A 25881-nucleotide genomic window follows, 5' to 3' on the forward strand; every position below is an offset into this window, starting at 1 on the left:
ATTTTACTTAAGTCAAAACAATTGTGGTTTCCTTACTTAGTCCAGATAAACCAATTTTTCAGTACAGACTAACTTCAATATTTTAATTTTATGTATATTCCACATTTAACCACTGAACAGAATAATCTGTCTTCCGAGAGAAAATGTATATTTCTGTAATTCTTGCAAATTTAGTGCAAGTGCATATAAAAAGCATGCAATTTATAAACAATATTCTTCTATCAGCTACAAAACATCAACCAAAGATCAAACATCTTCAGTTATAATTTATAATCACTTTTCATTGACAAGGAAAACAGCAAATACAATCCTTAATACTCTTTTCAAAACTACATTTTTTAACAAGAAAGATTTGTACTTTCAAAACTTAATTCCATTTTCAATCAAGCATCCTTTTCTTAAATACAACTTTAAAATTTTTCCACCTTTTGTCAACTTGAAAGAACATTTTCCAAAATGTAAGCATATTTCTGAACAAGTAAATTGCAAATAATGACATCTGTTTCCACATGTACGTCAAAAGTCAACAATTCATATCCACAATTGTACCTCAAATTGCATTCCATTCTAATGCGATTAACAAAGAAATTTACAAGTAGTATTTTCCACATGATAACTGTAAACGGTTAAAACATTTTTTGTGTACTTACAATCGCAAGAAATACCCATGGGAAAACATTTTGTTAAACTTTATAATAACTACATGAAATTTACTAATATTTGACAGGTGTATATTTTACCTGCTTCAGACACCTATGACTCAAGTACCACCCTACATCCCAGTGACATGAAAATTAATATTTACATTGTGTTCCACATGACTGATCACAAATGTAAACAATGTTTCCCCAATGGCACAGTAACTGTGACAATGGGATGCTTTTATCTTGTTTTGAATGATCTGTCTACTTTTCCATGTAAATCTATTATCAAAGTTAATGTAGCATAAATAATATACTGAAGGTAAACTTCCTAATATATTGCAAAAGGCTTCAAGCTGCGTTACACAGCATATATAAGTTAGGGAGGTTAACATCTGACTAGAAAAAGGTATATGTTACCAAAGCATTTTCTAGGAAAGAAAAATAAGTTGACATTTCTTGGTATTAATTGTTCTAATGTGGTTTCTTAATAATTCATTGGATACAAATTTTCGTAGATTTTGTGGGTAAAGGGAAACATCAGATTCAAATGTTCAACAAAGTATAAATTTTCTATAGGCATGTATACAAACTTTTTCAAAACCCTGAATTCAAATATCTACGAAACCACAATTTTTACTCACTCCATGAAAATTAATACCAACGAAAATAAATGAATCCACAGCATAAATTTCCCACTCCAAATAATGAAATAACAAATCTGTGTTACAGTATAAATTGTATCATTAAGTACATCAGCTCCTATACAAGTCCTACAATGAGTTTAAAGTTTTACATGTAATGGTTCATTGTTTCATATTACCTGAAGTATGAGGTGCAATAATACAATCAATACATTTTAAGTATACACAATTATAATACAAGTATACACAATTATTCGATCAGCAGAAACACACTTTATATATACCGATCAAAAACGAAGTCTGAATATACTATTTCATCTCTTCTTCTCATCTTCATGAATATATTAAACAATCCAGAACACAGAAATCCAAAGCAACTCATATCTTCCACAAACTTTACTAATTATGCAATTTCATAGACACAAAAGAATTTCTAAAAATTCCTGATTATCACGAGATATGCCACTCTGCCAAAAGTTTCTCCATCCCAAAACAGATTGCAAATGTGTGATAAAGATCTCATACATGTAATAACACATCAATTAACCAATTAGTAAATGTGGTTCACCTTACCAAATTCTACACATGTATCTGTCTATACTGTGCATCCCTTCATCTTTGTCCAGTTAATCAGATTAAAGATATCATGTCCACTCCAGGGAGTTGAAGATAATAAATACACTTTAGCCAAGGGGATCTCTGTGTGGAACTATATCAAGCATTAAATAGCTGTACAAAAGATCTCCCTTTCATGAAAACTATGCTTCACCCCTCTGCTAACTTAATGAACTCTTCTGCCTATTGATCAAGCCAGCACAACAAAGTTTTCAAGGGGTGTCAAGTTGAATGAATGGATAAAAATGTTTATCAATGTATCAGAATCAACACACTAATCCTATTTAGATATGAGGTTACCCTATTCAGAAATCAATTATCCCAACAACATCAAAATATTGGATTGTTATTCCAATATTTTCCCACTTTTCATAATCAAATAAATCTTCAAACCATATCTGGTTTCAATTGTATATTGGCAATTAAATAAAATACACAAAAATGATTTTTACTTTAACATCAAATAAATGATCTTATTAATTCAATTAATATTTGCATGGAAAACTTTCTAGTTAGAAATCAATTTTTAATGAAACATACATCATCATATTACCCAATTATTTAATGAAGTTAGTTGTGTCATTCATTGGTTTGTTTATGTTTTAAAATTACTTTACAACTTTTTTTATTAAATTTCAGAAAAGGATGAGTGATAAAAATGAAAGTTGCACACTTCCCAGGGTTGTGGAAATGCTATACCCGACTCGCCTGACTCGTACATTTGATCGACCGGACAAGCAATTTTTTGTGTCTTTGTTGCCCGTGGACAAGTTAAAAAAATGTTGCTTGACAAAGTTAATTCATATAATCATATAGAAAAGTCCTCCAAAATTTATTCATCAAAGTAGAAAAATTATCAAATAACAAGAGGAAAGAGCCATGTTTAAGTAAAGCAACATCAATGATCAAGAAGTAGATCGAATATTAAACAACAAAATATAAATATGCCAACTCGGGATTCATTAATATTCTGCGATTTATTTTCCCAGGATAATACAGGATCGTCGATCAGGTTATAGCAAAGAATGTGAATTTTATTAATGAAATAAAAAGATGGCAATATCCCTCTTCTTAATAAGTGTCATTACTTCACCTACTGAGGATTAATTATATGTGGGATACCAATTATCAAGGATTTCGTGGGTGAAATTAAACCATGAAATCAAATATTCAACGAAGTACAAATTTTCTATTCGTTACTTTGGGAAAACAACTAAATCAAATATCCACAGAAATGCAACTTTTTGTTAGTACAAAAATTTATCGATACAAATAAAATGAATCAACAGTATTTAAGGAAAAATGGTTACATTATCTGCTGTCATGAAATAGAAGTTCCTTTATAATATTAGATAAAAATGGAAGAAATATTCAGGAATACCATTGGAAGAAATATTACAGTATTTGTTTCTAATAGAATAAAAGGTATAGAATATTTGTTCCAACAGGAACAGATAATATAGCATTGGTTATAACAAAGTAACTTCTGTAGATTGAACAAATATACGTTGACAGCGCTTCAAAAAAATCAATTCAGCCTGTTGGTTTGATTCATCATGTTCATATTCTGCTCTTGTCCTGAGTATGAATTTAAAGATTACCTCCTTGATGTAAAAATTTTATCAACTCTATAAATTAGTGTTTCTAACTATTACATGGATTTAAGAGAAGTCCAAAAATGTTGATACTTGTAAAATAGTTTTTGTCCATTTACTATGACAGCAACTTCGACAGACAAAATTACACACAATTATCCTCTTTATGTTTGCATCATTTCAAAGCACATTTATCAAAATTTATACACATGGATTTGATAGACTGCCATTTACAAATGTATGAATTAAACATATTTATGGTAATATTGGACAATCTACCGAGTTCTTGTGGCATGATGCAATGCAGAAAACTGCACATGTACTGGTATAAACTAAATTGTAACAAACCTTGTATAGGCTACAACAAACCACATTTCCTTTCAACCATCACACCATTGATAACTCCCATAATTAGCATGATAAATTATATAATGTACATATCAACCTTCTCTGTATACAAACTTGAACTCTGACCTTAACATAAATGTCATTTTGTTTGTCATTTGAAGACAAAAAAGAATCAATCACATTTGTCAATCTTTGCCTATCAAGAAATCAAAACAAATTCAATTCAACACATAAATCCCACACCTGGCTAAATCATTACTATCAGCTAAGGAATCTGATTTGAAGTTAATTACCAAGACATTTTCATAGCATAATGGTCAGCTTAAATAAATGTCAGTCCACATGTACAATTGTATATATACATTTCTTTTTCTTATTCTGGACACACATGTCTCATATCATGTTCCATGGTTACTGTATGAATTTTATAAGTTTAAAAATCAACACATTAGATTTTTCTTTAAGAAATCAGAAAAAATCCAATTTTCTTTCAGAATACAAAAAATTACATATTTTGTCAATTATATGCAATCTGTTGCAATATTAATAGAACTGATACATTCCTTCAACAATTGACAATTTTCATAAATTTTCAGATCGAACATGATGTAAAATTGTAGTTTTAGATACACTGTCCAAACTCTGTGATCAGAGTACATCTTCTCCTTTAATGATTATATTAAACACTACATTTTTTCTCTCTTTTATTTTACTAATTTTTTCACTCTGTCCTACTAACATAAACCCAGACAGATATGCATGGTAAGTATGTTTTTCATCTTCCTGTCTGATAAAGTTCCTAATTTCAAATCAAATATCAAAGACATTGTGTACATATGATGTTAATGGAGTATGTCCGTGACATGGTCAGGTGGATGGGTCAGTTGAGAAGATATAAACATCAGTCCTCCTACCTAAATTAATTATGAGAGAACTGCTATCTGCAAGCATTCATCTGTAAATATTCTATTATATTGCTGTTAATTAAATCACATTCTTGTAGGCTCATTGTAGGTAATTAACTTTTCTCCTTATAGACAAGACTACAAATAATTCATGGTGTAGAGGCAACAGATCTATCATTACTTGCAATAGTGAACAGAATTTATTGCTTCACTACGTACAGTGTTCAGAAACTGAAGCAGACAGTAATTCTAAGGAACTATTGCAAAAAGACTAAATATATTTTCAACAGCTGCATGGCTTCTTACAAGAAATATATCTTTTTCTCCATTCACATGTTCACAAAAATCTTTTGATTAAAACTGATTACAAGTTACAATGAAATGGTCATAACTTATAAGTATTTGGTGAATTTTGTGAAAAGTGTCACTGGTTTGCATGTAGAATACTATTCTCCTTAGGTTTTATGGTACAATTCATTGTTACCATAAATCTCAAAATTCCTAGATGCTTATAAATTCAATTAGGAATAATTGTAATTGGTATATATTCCATTTTATAAAAACTCTAGTTCATTTCCAGTACACTTTTAGTTTGGTATTAATGACAACTAATTGTCTAATTAAGTAATCAATTATATATTCTCATAATGAAGGAGTAACTTGGTACATTCTCAGTTTTTATCTAAATAACAGTTATTATCAGTACGTTTAAGACATGTTAATATACATGTAATAATCATATTTTTGAATATATTTTGACACAGTGCATTTAGTAAAGAGTCAGTGCACTAAACAACAGTCCAGTTTTACAGTTTACAAATAAAAACACCTTACAAAAACACCATTTAGTTATATTAAAATGAATAATTCAATATACTTATAATAAATTTAGGTTATTACAGATATTTGTTTTGAAACAAGATGCTGCTATTTTAAGTTCCGCAGTGCAATATACCAGTACTTTTTTGTAACATTATATCATAATTGTACCACAGTGCATAAAAATTTTACTATCAATGCATTTTTTAAATCTTTTCATAATTTTGCAATTATGTGTTTTATTTTTATTCTTTTTTTTCATTTTTTGTATATCCCCCTACCTTGAATAATTTTTTATTTGCCATTTCTAAAACTTTTCAACTACAGAACTGATGGGTTTTAAGAGAATACTAAAAAATAAATTAATACATTATTACATGTACTAAGTTTTTAAATTGTGAATTTTAGAATAATTAAAAAAAAAAGTTAGAATTGTCATTCTTGCTGTTTCATGTCTATTTAATGTCTATTTCACATTCTCTATAAAATTTTAGTGTTAAGGTCAAAATTATTATTCATATATTTTGACATGACATACCACAAGAAAACATAAAGAATAGCATTATTCACTATATTTGTAAATTTTAGAAATTCTCTTGATCATATTTGACATTCAGATTACCTTATCAGAAAATAAATCCTAAGAAATACTGGTACAGATAATAAACAAACAGAGATCTGTTATTTGTTGTAATGTATGTTAGATATAGAATTTATGATTTATAGTGAGACGACATGAAACATCCTGGGGTAGTTTAAACTCATATTATTAAAAGTTTTTATCGGATCAAACTATCTTTTTTATTGTCCAGTGTATTATATTATCGCCATTTAGCCTCAGGACTTTCTCACAAATCAATAACTTCTCAAAATAAGAGTTCAACAATTTTTTACTATTTTTGGATTTTTATTGAAATTTTAAGTATTTCTTTCCTTTTTTTCATTTTTCGAAAAATTTTATGTTATCCATTAAGAGATTTATTTGTCAATTAATGTGTCAAATTCAGAGTACCTTTAACCACAAATGGGAGGAACAATGCTTACACCTTCTAATTCAGAATAAAAAAGGTGATTAAGTTTCAGGTAATCCTTTTATTATTGTCACAAGAACTTGTACAAAAACACTTCAATTCTGTATGTGACAACTTTAGCCTAAAGGATAAAGACGAGATTTTACATCCTATACACCTGCTTACCCTCAACTCCATTGCAAATAAATACTGCACTATTGATAAAAGTTAACAATTTTTTTCATTTTTTATTCCGTCAGAAAAACTTAATTTATAAATATTTTGTAAAAAAGTTACCATTAGAAATTTACATTTTACTAACAAATCCATAATCTATGCAGAGAATGAAGATGAAAAGCTAAGTGAGAGTTTTACAGAAACAATATTTCTATCATTCAACAGTTACCAACTGTACATGTAAGTAAACAAGAGTTACCTACCTTCTGTCACTATAATTATGAGATGATCTATTTCTTCTGAAACTATTACCAGCTTTTGCAGCATTCCTTCTAGCTTCTGCTAAAGCTGCTGATGCTCCCTGAAAAAAAAAGCAATACTCAATAAAATGTAAAGGAAATATCGAAAATAAAAGAATTATTTTATTGCCATTACACTCACTGAAACATTAAAAGTTTGAATTGTGACATCATCATTCTGAAACCTTTGATGCTTATAAAAATAAGCAGATGTGGTATGGACTATCCATAGTATAAATGATCTAGATGTTAGCAGCTATAGGTCACCGTACAACCTTCAACAATGAACAAAACATGTTCTGTAAAGTCAGCTATAAAAGACCCTGGCATGAAAAAATGTGAAGCAATTCAAACAAGAAAACCCATGGCCTGATTTTCTTTCCTCCATAATTTATTGTATGAAAGAGATACAAGTAATGCCTTAATTTGTAAATATGTTCAACAAAATAAGACCATATGGAGCTTGAAAATGAATCTTTTATAAACAGAGACTGTGAATTTAACTAGATGCAAAATTACAATGTGAACAGTGAAGCATATAAGCAAATCTTGTTAGTATCATAATTGTTACTGACAGGAAGCGATAAACATTTTTATAATTTCACTAAAATCAAGCTTTGATGTCAATAAATGTTTAGCATACTTATCAAGTGAGAAGCATATAACATGAAAGTTCTCACATCATTATAAGATTTATTCACATTAATATGTGCATGGGGGTCAACAGTTTAAACATTTTATAATTTCCTATGTTTTGAGTCACTGATTGGTTAATACCACTTCTCTGACTGTCAACAAATGGCAGGAAATTAAACAGTATATTTTATCAACAATCCAAATCTTTACTGTCATTACACTATACATTTATAGCATGTGTATCAATAACAAATGCAATCATTAGGCAGAAATTTATTAGTGGAGAAGAATTTTCAAATTGAATGACAAATACAAATATTCAATTAATTTCAAAACTTTAGGAATTGAATTCTTCTTTTTGTAATTGTATTTGGGTGTAAAAGCTTTGACCTAAGCACAATTTGTAAAAAGCGTAGAGGCGCTTCTAAATAAAAAGTTAGAAAGATCAACATTTATTGATTCTATAAAATTACCAAAAGAAGCAGTCAAATTTATAATTACATCTTTATGCTGCAATCATGAAATTATGAGTTTTAATTTTTTTTTCCAATGAATGTTGTGATATTGTCATGGGAAGCATGTACTGAAATGAATGTTGCATTTTATTGGAAAATAAAATCTAATTTTGGAATGTCTCTTGATTGTGGTCAGCCAATCAAAAATAAGGATTTGATTGAAATATAATTGTCATATAAATCAACTTATAATATGATTTGTGACAAAATAAACATAACATAGTATAACAAACATATATAATTGACAAGAAGACAGCATATATACATGGTATAATTCAACAAACTTCAAATAATAGTTTATAATTCAATTTGAAGTCCCATACTTTAAAGTATTTACAAGTTTTAGAAAGGAGCCTATGCTTTCAACCTTCTTTTGTGTTGAGAATATATGACCATTTTTTCAATATCCTCCAAGTCATTATGGTATATGTTTTTCTCACTGTATAAGGCCAAATAATGACCTATAACTGCCTATATCAACATCAGTTTAACTTTGGTGGATATGTAACAAATCTTGTAGAACATTCTTTGTTAAAACTTAATCTGTTATCATGTTGTATGGAGGTAAAGCTGCAGGTGTACAAGGGACTATTTAGACCTGTCCTTGAAAATGAGAGCACAGTATGGGACCCAAATCAAATATATTTACAAGACAAACTAGAAAACGTCCAGAAAAAGCAGCAAGATTCATAACATCTTTAAACTACAGTTACGAACCAGGTAGTATGACTTCAATCTTAAACTAAATTAAACTAGAACCACTGAAAGATAGACAAAACAGACTGATTTCATTTTGCAAAGGTATACACCATCTAGTCAAACTACAAACAGAAAATCTTCAACAACCACAAAGAACAACAAAGAACATGCATAGTCAGCATTTCTTCAGAATCCCAGCCAAGAGGGACACTTTGAAATCCAGCTTCCTACTAAATACAATTAAAGATTGGAACCTTCTACCTCTGGATATCATCACCAAGATTCAATTCGCGGAAGAACCAGCTAAGTTGGTCACAGAAATTGTAAGAGGGGTTCCCAAGTTGTAAGCAAGTTATAAACCTTGACACATGCACAATGTAGTAATGTCTAAGGACGTGACATTGTATCTAATCAAGATTAAGGGCTGTCTCATTGGCAATCGTGCCACATCACATCTCCTTCTTTTTATAATTATGGACACACATATATATAGGTGTATCACAACTGGTTTTGAGAAATATAATTGAATATAGAACTACACAAACTGACGTATGAAAAAGCAAGGCAAAACTATTTGCATCTCCCACATTCTAAGGCAGGCAGAGAATAAGACATGAAAGGTAACAAGACCTGATATCCTTACCTGAGCTATACCAGTAACACTAGATCTCTTACTGTTGGATTGTGTGGAATGTTTGACACTTTGTGGTTTGAAATGAGCAGCTAGTGCTAGTATCAATCTCATAATAGACTTCAGATTGCCATCAACAATGTCTGAAAAAGATTTAATGACAAAAAAATGTTATCATTAGTATATATATTACAACACAGTATGGTGACTTATCTGTTTCTACTGCTAGTAGTCTTGAGATAATTTTCCTTTTTCAGGAAACCTTGAAATCATAGCTGTAAAACATTACCGTTATCATTTTACATTGTCCAATACACAGTAGATTGAATTAGCTAATTAATTCAGACCTGACCAGTGCTCTTAAAACACTATAATGGATTTTAATTTGTTATTTCCAATTTGACACTGTTAATGTACCACAATACATACATTTCTTCTACATTTTGAATACTCAACTCTGCTTTCTGTCGATTTAAATTGCACAAGATTTGCAAGAGATTTTCAAATTTTAATTTTACTTGTGAGTCATTCACAGGACTATTTCATATATACTGTAGCCTCATTTTCTATAAAATATTTTTGGCATAAAATAATCATACTCTCTAGTATAAGTAACTGGGGTAATTTTACTAGGTGGATCAATTAGTTCCTAATATAAGAATTTTAATTTAGCGACCTAAAGAAGTTTAAGAAGATTATCTTTTATTAATTATGTTATTCTTAACAATCTAACATGTCTAATAAACATTAAAAAACGCTTTAATTTTAAAAATACATTTTATTGTACCATAGTTAAAACCTCACAGAATTGTGCATATTTCTTTCAGGAAATTGTGGAAAGGAAAGTACTTAGTAATTTGCATAAACTGCTACGTAATCAGGGAAATGAACAAGTAATGAACAGGGATGGGAATAAAAAGATTTAAAATGATGGTAAAATGCTACACATAACTCCTATTTGAATGTTGAAAAATCTTGTTCCATTAAATAATAATTTCAGAAATCACACTTCAACTGCATTTGACATACTGTAATTTCAGAAATTTTTGTGACATTTTTATTATTTTGAAAATTGTAATCGAATAGGTTTCCCAAAAATTTAAAGCTTGTATTAAATTTTCATAGTGTTATTTGTATGCAGCATTTCCTGAATTTGCAATAATAAATGCAAGTAAAAATTGCTGAATTTACAGTAGTTACATAATCCAGTTTTCTGTAGCGTTACCTTTTGGATTAGTGTGATGCATTCTAATTCTGTTAGTAGTCATGTAATGTAGAATTCTCTCAATGTTCTCTCTCATTTCACCATAGGTAGATGGACAAAGATGGACACCACTCATGTGTTCTCCTCCTGAAATAGCAGTCACAAAATACAGAATGGTTGTTACATTAAACATAGAATAGACAAATCAATCTAAGATGAGTTATAACCTAATCAACTTCTTAATAATTTCTAAATTTATCAATGAATTTGACAAGCTGTTTCTGTATTAGTCTTGTTGCAAATGTATAGAAGTTGACAAGCAGTTTCTCTTATTTTCATGCTATTTTCACATGTCTCATTCAGACTGAGAACAATTTTTCTCCTCTCTAGAGAAAACTTTGTTCTTGGCAAATGATTGGTCGAAATTTCAATTATGACTTCAAATTTTCTTGATTTCTTCTGAATTTCCTATTGTGACATCATAAAAAAAGGCAACTATGACTGATGATGTCACATATAAAGCACACAACTTTCTGCAAATCTTTGAAAAGGAAGGATAAACTTGTTTAGATATTGTCTTAAAATCATTCAAGAAACAGATTCCACCCCTATATCTCATGTATTATGATATTAATCCACTCTCAACAGTTAAATTTTAAATATTTAAAAAGCTCAGCAAGCCTCGTGTTTTAAATTTTTAAATTTAACTGTCTCGCGTGGAGAAATATCGTAACACACTTGATGCAGTGGTGGAATCTGTATAAAAGTTGACTAGCTGTTTCTCTATTAGCCTTGTTTCAAATGTATAGAAGTAGACTAGCTATTATCCTATCCTATTGGCCTTGGTGCAAATGTATAGAAGTGGACTAGCTATTTCTCTATTGCCCTGGGAGCAACTGTATAGAAGTGGACTAGCTATTTCTCTATTGGCATTGGTGCAAATGTATAGAAGTTGACTAGCTATTTCTCTATTGGCATTGGTGCAAATGTATAGAAGTGGACTAGCTATTTCTCTATTGCCCTAGGAGCAACTGTATAGAAGTGGACTAGCTATTTCTCTATTGGCATTGGTGCAAATGTATAGAAGTTGACTAGCTATTTCTCTATTGGCATTGGTGCAAATGTATAGAAGTGGACTAGCTATTTCTCTATTGCCCTAGGAGCAACTGTATAGAAGTGGACTAGCTATTTCTCTATTGGCATTGGTGCAAATGTATAGAAGTGGACTAGCTATTTCTCTATTGGCATTGGTGCAAATGTATAGAAGTGGACTAGCTATTTCTCTATTGCCCTAGGAGCAACTGTATAGAAGTGGACTAGCTATTTCTCTATTGCCCTAGGAGCAACTGTATAGAAGTGGACTAGTTATTTCTCTATTGGCATTGGTGCAAATGTATAGAAGTGGACTAGCTATTTCTCTATTGGCATTAGTGCAAATGTATAGAAGTGGACTAGCTATTTCTCTATTGCCCTGGGAGCAACTGTATAGAAGTGGACTAGCTATTTCTCTATTGGCATTGGTTCAAATGTATAGAAGTTGACTAGCTATTTCTCTATTGGCATTGGTGCAAATGTATAGAAGTGGACTAGCTATTTCTCTATTGCCCTAGGAGAAACTGTATAGAAGTGGACTAGCTATTTCTCTATTGGCATTGGTGCAAATGTATAGAAGTTGACTAGCTATTTCTCTATTGGCATTGGTGCAAATGTATAGAAGTGGACTAGCTATTTCTCTATTGGCATTGGTGCAAATGTATAGAAGTGGACTAGCTATTATCCTATCCTATTGGCATTGGTGCAAATGTATAGAAGTGGACTAGCTATTTCTCTATTGCCCTAGGAGCAACTGTATAGAAGTGGACTAGCTATTTCTTTAATGGCATTGGTGCAAATGTATAGAAGTGGACTAGCTATTGCTCTATTGGCATTGGTGCAAATGTATAGAAGTTGACTAGCTATTTCTCTATTGGCATTGGTGCAAATGCATAAATACAGTTAGCTATAGTGGTCCAAAGATTTAAAGGTTCCAGAATCAAGAATCTATATAACAGCAGGACTTACAGAAACAGACAGAACATAAAACCTATATTAAATAATCATGATAGTTCTAGGTCTTTGAGTAAACTATGAAACTTATCCTTATGCAAGCACATGAAATCATACATTTTGTGCATAAACATATCTTTTTCTTTATTGTTGGTTGATCAATTGATGAATTTTTTTTCTGATTTCCTGTTCAAGTACTTAACCTATGCTAATGTAATTCATTAATAAACATTTCCTATATTTTCTCTATGATTTTTCAAAGATATAAATGTTCAGGAAACAGGAAGAACAGCATGGAGGAAAAGGAAAATGAGTCATATGGTATGGCATGCACATGACATGACCAGCAATACCAGTGGAAGTCTTTCTTTTCTCTGTCTGGCCACTCGGAAGTATGTCGCTTACATTAACCAATGTCAAGCCTCAACCCCCCTTTCTTGATGCCATATATCAAGATAATATGAACTGTAGCTCCTGAGAAAAATGTGACCAATTCTAATGTATGTGCAGGCCATTTTAAACTTTTGGCAAACAGGAACTAAACATAATCATGAACTGAAAACAATTCACAATGTATAACCTAACCACATGAAGCTTGGTACCATATATCAAGTAGCCATGAGATCTTGATGTCTGTGTTCTCTCAAATATTTGTAGTTTTGGTTGACAGAAAGGATCCATTTTTTCCAGATTAAAATTGTAACACTACGTACTAACACAAGAAATAATTGAATTTTGTTCATGTCAAGTAAAATTACAATAAAAAACAATTATCTTATGCACAGGCAGATTTAACCACATAAGGATTGATTTGTTAAAATCATTTACCAATGAAAAATATTGTATGTTGCTGATAAATGACCAAGCTGTACATACAAAAATATTGATGTTTTTCATCTGTAAACACACCCTCGAGAAAACAGTCTTTAGAATAAAACATGCAGAATTTATAGCAAATGTATATATAATGCGTAGTTCACACGTACATTTAATTCGAATTGAATTCAAATCGAATGCGAATCGAATTCGCTAATCGCGTTCACACACTCTTCTTTTTTAATTCGAATTGATTCGAATTGGCTAAATCGCATTATCAAATTCGCATTAGAAATGAGTTTTTGTTAATACAAATTAAAAGTTAACGTCGTTTGGACAGTAAAGCAATTTTGACACGCATTGAAATTCGAATTAGAATTTACGTTTGGACGTAAAATGTTTCGAATGCGAATTAAACTAATTTGAATTAGTTAATGCTAATCTAATTCGAATTACGTGTGAACTTAGCATTAGAAATTCCCCCTCACTTTTTTCATTATTCTATATATATATATATATTTAATTAAGATCCATTTATTACATCGGTGATCCTTTTATTTGGCAATAGCCAATGGCAGTCAGCAGGGTTTAAGAACATTTGTTGTTCGACCTGTTAGTCAAATGCGTTTTGTTTAAATATACCTTTTCACTTTTTTGGTCTTTTGGAAAATGTTGTTTGTGCTGTATTTAGCCCCCTCTAACAAGAAATTTGTTTTGCATGCACATGTATAAAAATTGCGGTTTTTATCCAATGCAATCATAGGTTTGAACGTTGTTTTCAAAAAAATAAAAGAGGTAGACCTATTAAATTTCTTTTCCACCTTTAAGCATAACACTGAAGGAAAGCAATTTATAATAACAATGGTCTAGCCTTTGATCTATAGCTTAAAGTATTAAAAAAACAACGCATCCATTATATCATGTGCAACTAGATAATTTGATAAAAAATATTACATGGATAACTTTTCCGTTTTTAGAGCATAGTGTCACTTAGTCACTGACTTTTAGTTTACACCTTTTATGATCAATCAGATTAACTTCTTCAGTCAAATTTTTCAGAGAAAATACAAATCCTTAGTTTAGGCATTACCTAATTTTGAAAAGGTGATAATTACAATAAAATGTGGGTAAATCACTTTATGCTAGTTGCAAAGAGCAAAACAATTCAAAATATTCAATCTCTACTACATGTACATGTACACTTTGCATATGAAGTAGAGTAAATGCTTACCAACTATTTCAATAAGCTCTATCATAGCTACTCCGTCTTTCATATCATTGCGTAGATCTTCAATCAGGCGAACACCAGGCTTCTTTTTCAGCTGAGAGTTTACCCAAGCAACATATGCTTGTAGTTGTTGCTGTAAATAAAAAGTAATATATTTATTTCCTATAAAATACGGCTGTTGTCTATAAGGATTTACTATCATAAATTTGCAGTGAAATAAATAAGTGGGTTAATGTATTCATTAGACAAATTATAGAACACTTGAACAACAAGCATTGAATAAATGAAATGTCTGTATAAATTTATATGCATTTCACTTAAAAGGTTTGCTTACATTAAATTCATAAATTTTAATATGCAATGTTTTTACTATTGCCAAAATTATGACAGGATAGGTGTCACAAAAATAAAAAACTTGCATGCTTAAACATGTTAAAGGGGCATTAGCTGTCAAATTCATGTTCACCGATTTGACTCAAATTCTCATATTTGATTTATAACATACTAAAACGTATATCCCAGTTATAAAAAGATTTTTCTAGGTCTGTTTGAATTCATATCAGTTACAAATACATGTATATGTTAATCATCGTATTTACCTGTATAAGAATAATTTTTGGCTTATTTTGACCAAATTGAACCAAACTGGCTGCTAAAAGAAAACTATTATTTCACTATTCAGTTTAATAAAAGATTGAACAAAAAAAATCATTTTTTTATTTTTTTTTATATCTCGTAGCTAATGCCCCTTTAATTTTGATAGCATATTGTTCGTATGCAATATTTCCTGAAATTGCAATAATGAATCTCGCATTTGTGTTCATTTCTCAACAATTGCTAAAAATAAATGCGTGCACAAACTTCTGCATTTACTATCATTTCAGATATTGACATACAAAATCTCACAACCCCTACTTTAAAGTAATAGTTACACAATGTAAAAAATGGTAGATAGTAATACAAAAGCCAATTTAATCATAAGCTTGTCTTTAACAATGATCTGCAATAATAAGTAGCATATACATTTGTACAAGACCATTGGTCATATCCATGGATCAGGGCTTTCTACACCTCACCAACAATGTACATGATGTATGTGCTTTCAACTGCAGACTACATAATATGCTTTAAATTTTTGTTACATGTACATACATTGTAATTTGATTTTGGAACAATTTGAGGGGAGTTGCTCAAAGTAAAATCACTGCTGTTTGGTTGATTTACATCTTCTCGTCATGGTCAATATCAGCATGATCCGTAAAATATAACAAAATTTTAGGAAAATTGGGAAGCTCTATAAACATGATAAATAGGATTAATACACAAGATTTAGAATACAGTCTATTAAATCCCTTTCCTTGAATAAATAAGTCATAAAAAAAAAGTGTCTTGAAGGATAGAGATGATTGAGACACTATAAATATTTGTAGAAATGTACATGTTCATGTGCATGTACTACAAAAAAGAAGGCAGACATAACTGATCATAATTTAGATGTACAACAATGTAATCTGAAGACTTATTTGAGATAAACTTCAGTTGGGAAATATTCATGTGATTGGAAAAATCTAATGCCATTTTTTGTTTTTTATTAAGTTCAGGATATTGCTCCAGAGGAAACACCCTTTTAAAGGCTTACAACATACATTCTGACAGAAATACATGTGTATTGGTACAATGTATATACATTTGAATAAGCTCAGAAGAGTATGTTGTTTAATTTTGAAATCAATTTTGTTGTTACATGTATCTGTTTCAAAATTAATTTGACAAAATATCATTTAAATTTGCAATGAAAAGACAGGCAACTCCTATACATTTCTTGTCAATAAATTATGTAAAAGCAGTGTACATGTGTGTACATAGATATAAAAGAAATAAAGAACCAATAACATGAATAAATTGAGTCATTTCTGGGTTGTCAATTGTTCAATAGAATCCAATACAATGTAATAGCTATGATTTTTCATTAACTCATCTAGTTATTGATTTCTTCATAAATCTACTAAACAATGTGACTTTGAAGTACTTCATTACATTAATGAATTGTTCAAACATACTTCTGGTATGTAATTTATGCCTAGGAAAACAATCAAACTGTATATACATGTACATTTACACGTACATAAAAGTTTTAAACTTTGTTTGATAAAAAAATGTATGAACAATTTTAATTGTGGACATATGCCCTAGAAATGAAATCTATAAACATTGACTTGATTTAATCTAATTATTTCCGATTAAACTACCTTGAAAAATATAACATAAAATCTTTGGAGCCTTTCTTTTGATATTTACTATGTTTAACGAAACATAACAAGCATTAATAGGATTTTTGTTAAAGGACTTAAATACTTTTATCAATGACAAAAGAGGACAAACAGCTCTATTTTCTAAACAAACATAACAGCCAGATTTACTTTCAAAGCTAATGGCAGGCCAGATTGACCCTACATAGGAATAAAGACATTGTTCAAATTTTAAGACTCCATTTAAATATCAGAGTATTGTATTATAATATAATGTCATGAATGTCATGAATGTAGGGTTCTATTCCCAATCCATTAAAAAGTCCTTTAGGTTAGAGGGTTATCTCTTGTCTGTCTGTTTTCTAAAGTGAAAATTACAAAAAAAACTGATGTCAATCTAGAAAATATAGTACTAATAAAATTAAACTAAGAACACTTTAAATACCCTTGTTTACTCGTTTAAAACTCAAACAGGAAAGTTGTTATTCAAGTAAAATGCATGTTCAAACACTTGCCGACCGATATGACTTAAAACATATTGTTAAATTTTTTAATAATATTTTCTGAATCATGTTGAAATTGTGAAAATATCTTCATAATAATGTTTCTCACGCTTTTCAGAGATTTTCCAAAGCTTAAATTTTGTAAGTGCATTAAAAGGGTACCATGTACAATACACTGTATTGAATATTATTAATTTTAAAATGACACTGGGATGATAATTAATAATTTTTCAACAATATCTCCAAACAGGTGTAAAATGAGGCAAAAGACCACCTGTAGAGATCAATCTCATTACTTTCTACCATGTCATTTGCAGCATTGTATACATATCATCAGAAATCCAACAATTATTTATCAATTTCACTTCTTGATCAATTCCAAACAATGATCAAACATTTAACCAATACAGCTGCACCTAGAATATTATTCATTTGACCTGAACCAAATGTCACTCCTATATCATTAGCAAATATGGAATTTTTCCAAGGAATTAACTTATTCACTTTGTATGTCATGTGTATATATTTTCTGGTGTTCCCATTTCCCATGTAATTTCAAAGAAAGTGTAGAATATTTTTTGTATCTACATGTAGAAACAACCCTTTTTTCTTCGTTTCCTTATACATGTATACAAGAATGTATGTGTAAGACTTAAGGCCAAACAAATTAGAGCTACATGTAAGAGTTCCCTGCCAAAGAATATTAGAATCAGTCAGAATTTCTTATTTTGGTCACAACCCTCAAAATATTGGGTCTTCAACAAGCCTGATCCCAGTATTGTACATATTGTTTTACCGGGAAGTTCGTCATTTACAATATACAAATTACAATGTACAAAATGTCCATGTATGTCAATTGCAAGAAAACATTGACCATGCATACTGTGGTTTTGATCATTTCTATTACGTGTTTTAATAGAATCAGTTCAATAGAAGACAAAAACTATTAATACATTATTTTTGTTTTAAGATGTTTTGGTGAAAAAAATTATGGCAAAGATATACTCATGAAGTTTGTAGTCCGAGCTCAAAATAACTGTCTGGAAACCTTATTCAAACAAACATTCACATGTAAATTGTTGGCATTTGTGTAAATTTTTGTACATGAGATTTAGAGAGGACTTACATCATTACAATAAATAAAGTAATGTTAATCATGGTAAAATTATTAACTAGAATAAATAAAGCACATGTAATAGAACACATTCTTCATGCATATCATATACATGTACATATATGTATCGTATTACATTTGTAACCTTTGAAATAATTAATTCATATCCAATCTTTTTAATAAATATGACATGTATGAGGCAGGTGCTACCTGATCAGCTTCCAAAGGTTATTGGTGTTTTATCTATCATCATAATTTTTGGTAATCAGATACAGAAATTTGCAGGAAATTGTAAGCTTCACAGATACAAAATTTGTTAAATTATGTTTCTTTATGTTTTCAGAAAAATGTCAAAAAGAAGCTTAAGCGAAACAAAAGATAGTTTCATTGACTGCTCTGTTCTTGAAAGGCCTTACAGTACTGTGTTACTGTAGATTGTGTGTGGGTTGGTGGTCTAGTGGTTAAGACCGATGGCTACAGTAGTACTGTACTAGTGCTGAAAGTCCTAGTTCGATCCTGAATCGGGGTGCTGGAAATTTCAGTACATTAGAAGGGTGATTTTCACCCTCGCCACACACATCTCTGGTACCCATAAACCAGAATGGGTATTTGGGGGCCTTGGATGGTCTAAGTGGCCCCCGACTTTGACCAGGAGTTTGTTTGTTCCTGGCGAGTTGACAGGTGGTTCTCTCCGAGTACTTTGGCTTCCTCCACCATAATAACAAACTTCCCAGTGTCCTAGCACTCCCGTGGTGCTGGGTTAGGGATTTGTCCTTGGTGGTGGGTTGTACGTATGTTAGTGACACATCTCCATTAATCCTGTTAGGGAGTGTTCATGGGTACCACTGTACCTTCGCAGCTTTCGAGGGGAGCTCCAAATAACGGAGGTATCAACCTGAACATACAATACAATTGGTGGTATGACCCAAATTGACCATGCTCCTTTTGGAAGCATATTATCAAAAGATCAAGCCATACTTCTGAGTTTTCTTCATTTCCTTTAAATGAATGCAAATTGAAGCATTTATAAACAATATGAACATTTATGCACATTTGTCATGTTTGTCCGTAAATCATGACATGAATGTATAAAACTGAAATTTATCATATTTAAAAAGATCTTACTCTCCATTCCATCCATGACTTTGATCCTTCTTCATCTGGTGACTTTGCAGGGGATGCCATTCCTCAGATTGATTTTACTTGTAATGAAAGGACTGGGTGTCGAAATAGATGATAAAACACCATATTTCATTTCACAGCGAGATAGACATTTTTAAAGTATACAATATAAAATACACAGAAAACAGGAAAAGGTTATTTGTTCCAAGGAAATGCCTTTTCCTGCCACTTCACTCCAGACAGGTCTACTGTAGTTCACTGCTTACATAAACAACCTTTATAAAATTACAACTCGAAGCATGGAATTAACATGTTATCTCTGACGGGAAATTGAGATAAAAAAGAGTAATTTGATATTCATTCAAAGTTTAAAGGAATGTTCACAATCATATTCAAATCAAATCATCGATCCGTCGGTTATCCGATTCAATTCAAATCAATAGTCTGTTTTATGGTTAAACTTTCCAAAATTTATTCCATGTCAATCACAAAAACATATCCAATGATTATCAAGTGCAAACAAATGTCCAAGTTAGTTTTCATTCATTAAATGTCCAAAAAATACCATATTTTCGTGCGAGTAAAAATGTAAACAAATCATTCGCAACAACCTGTGTCCGAAAGATGGCGCTGTACATAATTTTATAATCTCTAAATAGAAAAATATGTACAAAGTTATAACACTTTTAAGGTGACAATCAGAATATATAGCTTATCATTTACATTTCTTTTAATCGGATTCCATTAGAATTAAATAAGTAAATTGAAAGACAAACAATTTAGAGAATATTTTAAATAGAGTGCTGTCCCGAAAAGAATTGATAAATTTCCGCGTTCTTGGTTTTGATGGGGTACATCTTACAGTCCCCTATACAAAGCCTTGATTTCTGTATTCTTTTATTTTTGATCCATTTTTATGTATTCATAATTTTTACCCATTTTATTCTTTATTATTTATTTTTTAGCACCCCATTATTCTATAATCTATATCATTTTTTTACCATTTTTCTCTATTCTTTTTTTTTTTGCCCTTTTTCTTTTTTTCAGCTTCCTCATTTATGATTGTCTGTTCTGTAACCCAATCGAAACCCTCATTTGTCTGTTGTTTAAAAACCGAATTATGAAGAAATGTGACAAGTCTTGCATGGGACAACAAACCGTGAACCATCTATTAAAGTTGTCAAGTAATGCCATATTTTTTTTTAAATTTCGGTTGTCGATAAAACCATGGAAGCAGTATACATGTATCGTCTAATTTAGTTAAAGTATTGCGCCAAAAGCGCTTTGGGATCCACAATTTCCCAGTTTTGGCACTCTATGACCAGAAGAGTTTGGATGGGGTTTAAATAAAACAAAATGGGCGAGAAAATTAAAGGATTGAGAATAAAGAGGTGATAAAATATAAAGAATAGAGAATAATGGCCAAAAACAGAGAATACAGGACATGTAAGCACTCACCTAAGTATTTTTTTTAACTTGAAGCAGAGGGGACTGGGGAAGTATATGATGACCAAATATATTTGTTTGGTTTTACCAAAATCTAGTTAAGTAAAGGCATATAAGCTGTCAGAAATGATATCGAAAGTGAAATATTTAAAAACACAGAAAATAATAAAAAGGCCGTTTCTAACAATAAGCAACAGTGAAAATTTGCCCTAAAGTAATTGTAGAGCAAAATTTAAAATTCGCAAAGTGATTGCTCGTGCTTTTGGTTTTCTTAGTTCGTCTTAAAATTAAACGATTAACTGTAAAAGAACAGAAAAGTAAGAGAAATGTTTGATTCTTACTAAACATGCTAAAAGTGTCAAGATCGTGGAGTTGAAGAGCAGGGGAAGCAACCCAAATTACAATGTGAAAAACAACTTGTTGTAAATCGTTTAAGTTTACAAGAGCCATTTAAACCTTTTGGTTATCTAAAAGTATCCCAGTTAAGTGTATAACTAAAAGGAAATTCAAGAAGTGTCGGTGATAAAATGTTTACTACCTAACATATTAGTAAACATAACAGAAGTTGGAACGTTAAGAATGTCAAGTACCTGACAACATCGATTTTTTGACAATGTGTTCTGTTTCTTGAACGTCTTTAAATAATAGACTGTGTATGGTCTAGTCAGCTGCAAAAGGTTTTGCCTGTGATCCTGTCTCACTATACTCGTCAGTATATAGGCTCGAACCGCAGTGGGTCAGAATCACAGAGTAAAATGTGTATATAAATCAAAAAGTTAAGAGTCTAAAGAAGTTGAGAATGAAATCAACAAGGCATCCTGGAGATAATACATTTAAAAAGCCATGACAACCACTGACGAGGTTCTCAGGCTTGGACAGGAGCAGGCACACTTTTGTTGCGGAATTTCAACTTACCATCCCCCTAATATAATAAAAACAATTATATCACGATCTATGCGGGTATTCATACAAATACAGAAGACGCCAGGAACAATACATGTTGTATGTAAATGAATACGATAATCTGCATGACCAATAAGAAATTCTAGCAAAGACGAAAGACACAAAAGAATACAGGGAAATTTCAGTCTTCTATTAAAGTTCAAAAAAAGCGTATCAATAGTACACAAGGCAAATAGAATCAAATAGGGTAAACGTTATAATTCGATAATCATATAGGAGCTTTGGTTTTCTCTATTCTCTTGGATGACATGGATGAGTATATGTGCAACCTATCCTAGGCTATAAATCTGAATATCTTTACTAGTCTGGTTTGGTTTAGTACAGAGATAAGTTGCTTTTCCCTTACTGTCTATCATTGCTATATGATATGATATGAAATCATGGAATCCAAGGTGCTGACTCTGCACGTATAATAATTTAATATAAATTTTAAATTTGGTTTAGTGTTTTCCTGGTGAAGGTAAATCCAGAAAAGAGCTTCGATAAAAAGCTCAACAGAGCTTGTGTTCACAAGTTTTACTATGCCGAATTAGAGACATATATATATATACGTCTCTGGCCGAATTCAAATAAAGTTTTCGATTTCTATGTCTACAGGACACATCCAATTTATAAAGTGTTATTTTTATTTCATATTCAAAACAAGGACCTTACTTAAATCTCCGATCCTCTTTCTTAACAACCAGCTGCAATATTTTACCTCTAACCACCATATATAAATGTGTCGAAACAACGTCCTTGCAGTATATTAATTTAAAATGAGATGGGAAACTAGCGTTGTCTAAAGTATTTATTAGGTGTTATAACACTTCAATTTTAAGTGTCAGCCAGTTGTATATGTAAGTCGTTATAAACAAACAAAATTTTTTTTAGCAAATGAATGTTTTGTAAATATATTTTATAAATTTTCATGGCCCGGGAAATGTGGAAATGAAATTATTTTTTTTTATCATTTAATCATAATCAATATCCGGAAAACTGTATTAAAATTTTTTTTTTTATCTAAAAATGCATTAATTTGACTTTATAAATTTTCACCTGTATGAACACCTGTCGGGATCAGGTGGTCAAACCGGATCTTGATGTCTCCACTATGTTCCCTAGACAATGTTAGGACATCTTAATTGTGAGAATAACAATCTTTAACTGATAATTATAGATAATTAAATAAATGGAGTTTTTATGTTGTCCACAGATAGTGTGTACATGAACCCGAACTTAATGTATAAATAATGGACGTGTTTGCTAAAACTACCAGGGGTACTAAAATGGGGTAATTTCAGTGAAGAAATAATTAACATTTTTTAATAGTTTTTACCAAATTCTTTTGATGTTTTATAATAATTATATGTCAAGTTTTTGACCATTAGTCTAGTAAGCTATGTGTGTCTCACCAGCTATCATTATATATTAAACATGTTAAGAAAATTCTTCTATATTAATATATATCTCACTGACATTACAACACTTCCCTTAATCTTAACAATGATAGGAATGAAATTTCTAAGATATTCAATTCATGAATAAAATTTCAAAAAGTCAAAGACTCATGTATTACTGTTTTCCTTTGCAAAACTAAAGAACACCAGTAAATAAATTCAATTCCTTTTAACGATTCTCTAACAAAAAGTAATATATTTAAACAATTCCATTGATTAAAACCTTGTTTTATTCTATCGCACAAAACACATTTAGTAAAACTATGTGCAGCTATTCGTGAAAACTAAATATATTTGGCAAATTTAAAAAGTCGTTAAGAAACAATTTCTAGCTTTCAAAACACCACAATAATTGTTAAATATCGTTCCATAAAGGGATTGTTATAATCGTTGACATGAAACTGTGAAATGAACCGTTGCTTTTTAATCATGTTAATGGATAAATTTCAAAGAATCTCTTTACCTTCACAACTATTTAAGAATGTATCAATTATTTAAAACAGCCTCAGACGCAAGGGTCAGTCCGTAAGACATAAAACCTGAAATCTTATCGATTCTTTCATTTATTATTTATTTTTCATTATATTTAATTTCTAAGTCAACCTGAACAAATTGTTTTTACTTTATTCCGTTAAGGAATTTCTATTGAACAATTAAACTTTCGACACGAACAAATAAAGGATTGAATTTAATACAGATTTTTGTATTACAATAACTTGCTTGAGTAGATATTAAATATTTAATGTTTTAATTGTGTAAGCATACATGATCAATGATTAATACAATTATAAAACATTTGTCATATTTAAATACCAATATAGTAAGTTGCACTAGGCAATTGGATTAAAACATTGCTAATGCAAAAAAACTAAATCAAATTTAGTAGATATGAACTTTGGCTATCGTGAGCGTTATAATAAATAAAACAATTTTACAAAAACTCTCTCTCTCTCTCTGGCCAAAAAAATAATTAAAAAAATTTGTGACTAAAAACGAACTATCATGACTATTGGTCCAAGAATGAACATTTCTAGCGAAAACAATACGCCAGTGGTTGATCCCAGATTTAAAAAAAGAAACAAATAAAATAAATAAAATTTGGAACTTCCTCTAGCTTTTTTTTAACAAAATTCCCACCTTTTTCTGAATAACAGATTTGCCTGAATCAGATGTTGTATTCCCACTCTGTAAACTCTCTAGGGTTGAACTAGAAGAATCCGAATCTTGTTCCTTTGCTGAAGATGTGGCCAGTGGTGACGGTGTCGTCCCGCGAGAACGTAGATAACTTTGTGTTGCAGATTTTACATCACTGTATATCACTGGTTTTAATATCTTTAATTCTATTCCTTGTTTTACTCTCGGTGAAAATTTAGATTCTGGATTATTTATGGAATTTTTCTCTCCATCACTTAATTTAGATCCAACAAATTTGTTATAATGATGATTATTATTTAAAATTCCATTCCCTTTAACTATGTTAACACCATTTCGTAAATCCAAAGTATTATTTTGAGAATTTTCACTTTTTCCTGTGATTTTATGAGTGGAATTCCTGGATGAGTTAAAATCCATCATTGTAACGATTCCTTCATCATGAACTGACCACGACTTAACTAATGAAATTGATAAGCCTCGATAATTTGTGGCATGTAGCGTTTGATATACGACACTAGCTATGGGTCAAAGTAGTGATTAAAAGGAGATGATCCCTGATAATTTGTGCAGGACGGCACAATGGAAAATGTTTCAACGAGCGTCGTGGGTCGGAAATCAACTGTGTAAGAGTAAATAAAGCGATAGTATCAATAAACTGAGGATCGCCACAGGAGATTTACTAATTATTTATACATGTTTTGTTGTGAAAGCAGGTTAACGTGTCAACAATAAACATCAATATTTTATTGGGGTATTCGTAGTACCTTTACAATAGGTAAAGTATAACTTGGGGGTATCAAAAGAGGGACCAAAATGGTTCAAAGTGTTTGTTACTAGTGTGGGATCAACCAGGTATATAAGCTTCTTATTGTCAAATAATAACAAAGAATTTGTTCAGGTAAAAAAAGATTGATTTCAACGAAAGACTCTCTAATGAAGGCCAAACATTTAGAACTACAATAAAAGACAAAAAATTAACAATGAGAATTCGTGTCCGATCATAATTTTTTTCATTCTTTTGTCAATATTTACTCATTTTGACGGTGTGTCATTCAAAACAAA

The 25881-nt window shown here is 30.6% G+C and overlaps 1 protein-coding gene across 5 annotated transcripts in view; it reads right to left on the minus strand.

Annotated features, from left to right (window-relative positions):
• Nucleotides 1-25278, minus strand: part of LOC127703084 (dixin-like) — a 40110-nt gene extending 14832 nt beyond the window's left edge. For 3 of the 5 annotated variants that reach the window (XR_007982661.1, XM_052207498.1, XM_052207497.1), the window contains exons 1-5: nt 24802-25278; nt 14832-14961; nt 10760-10885; nt 9547-9677; nt 7018-7115 (exon numbers count right to left, since the gene is read on the minus strand). Coding sequence is in view for 4 of the 5 variants with exons in the window: in XM_052207498.1 (XP_052063458.1) it covers nt 7018-7115; nt 9547-9677; nt 10760-10885; nt 14832-14961; nt 24802-25239 (923 nt within the window). In the remaining variant the exon portion in view is untranslated. Of the gene's footprint in view, nt 1-7017; nt 7116-9546; nt 9678-10759; nt 10886-14831; nt 14962-19819; nt 20456-24801 lie in introns of those variants that run through there. The other 2 variants (XM_052207500.1, XM_052207499.1) reach the window with 1 other exon arrangement.
• Nucleotides 25279-25881: the final 603 nt, after the last annotated feature.

This window comes from Mytilus californianus, unplaced genomic scaffold (assembly GCF_021869535.1).
Source record: "Mytilus californianus isolate M0D057914Y unplaced genomic scaffold, xbMytCali1.0.p SCAF_5, whole genome shotgun sequence".
NCBI lineage: Eukaryota > Metazoa > Mollusca > Bivalvia > Mytilida > Mytilidae > Mytilus > Mytilus californianus.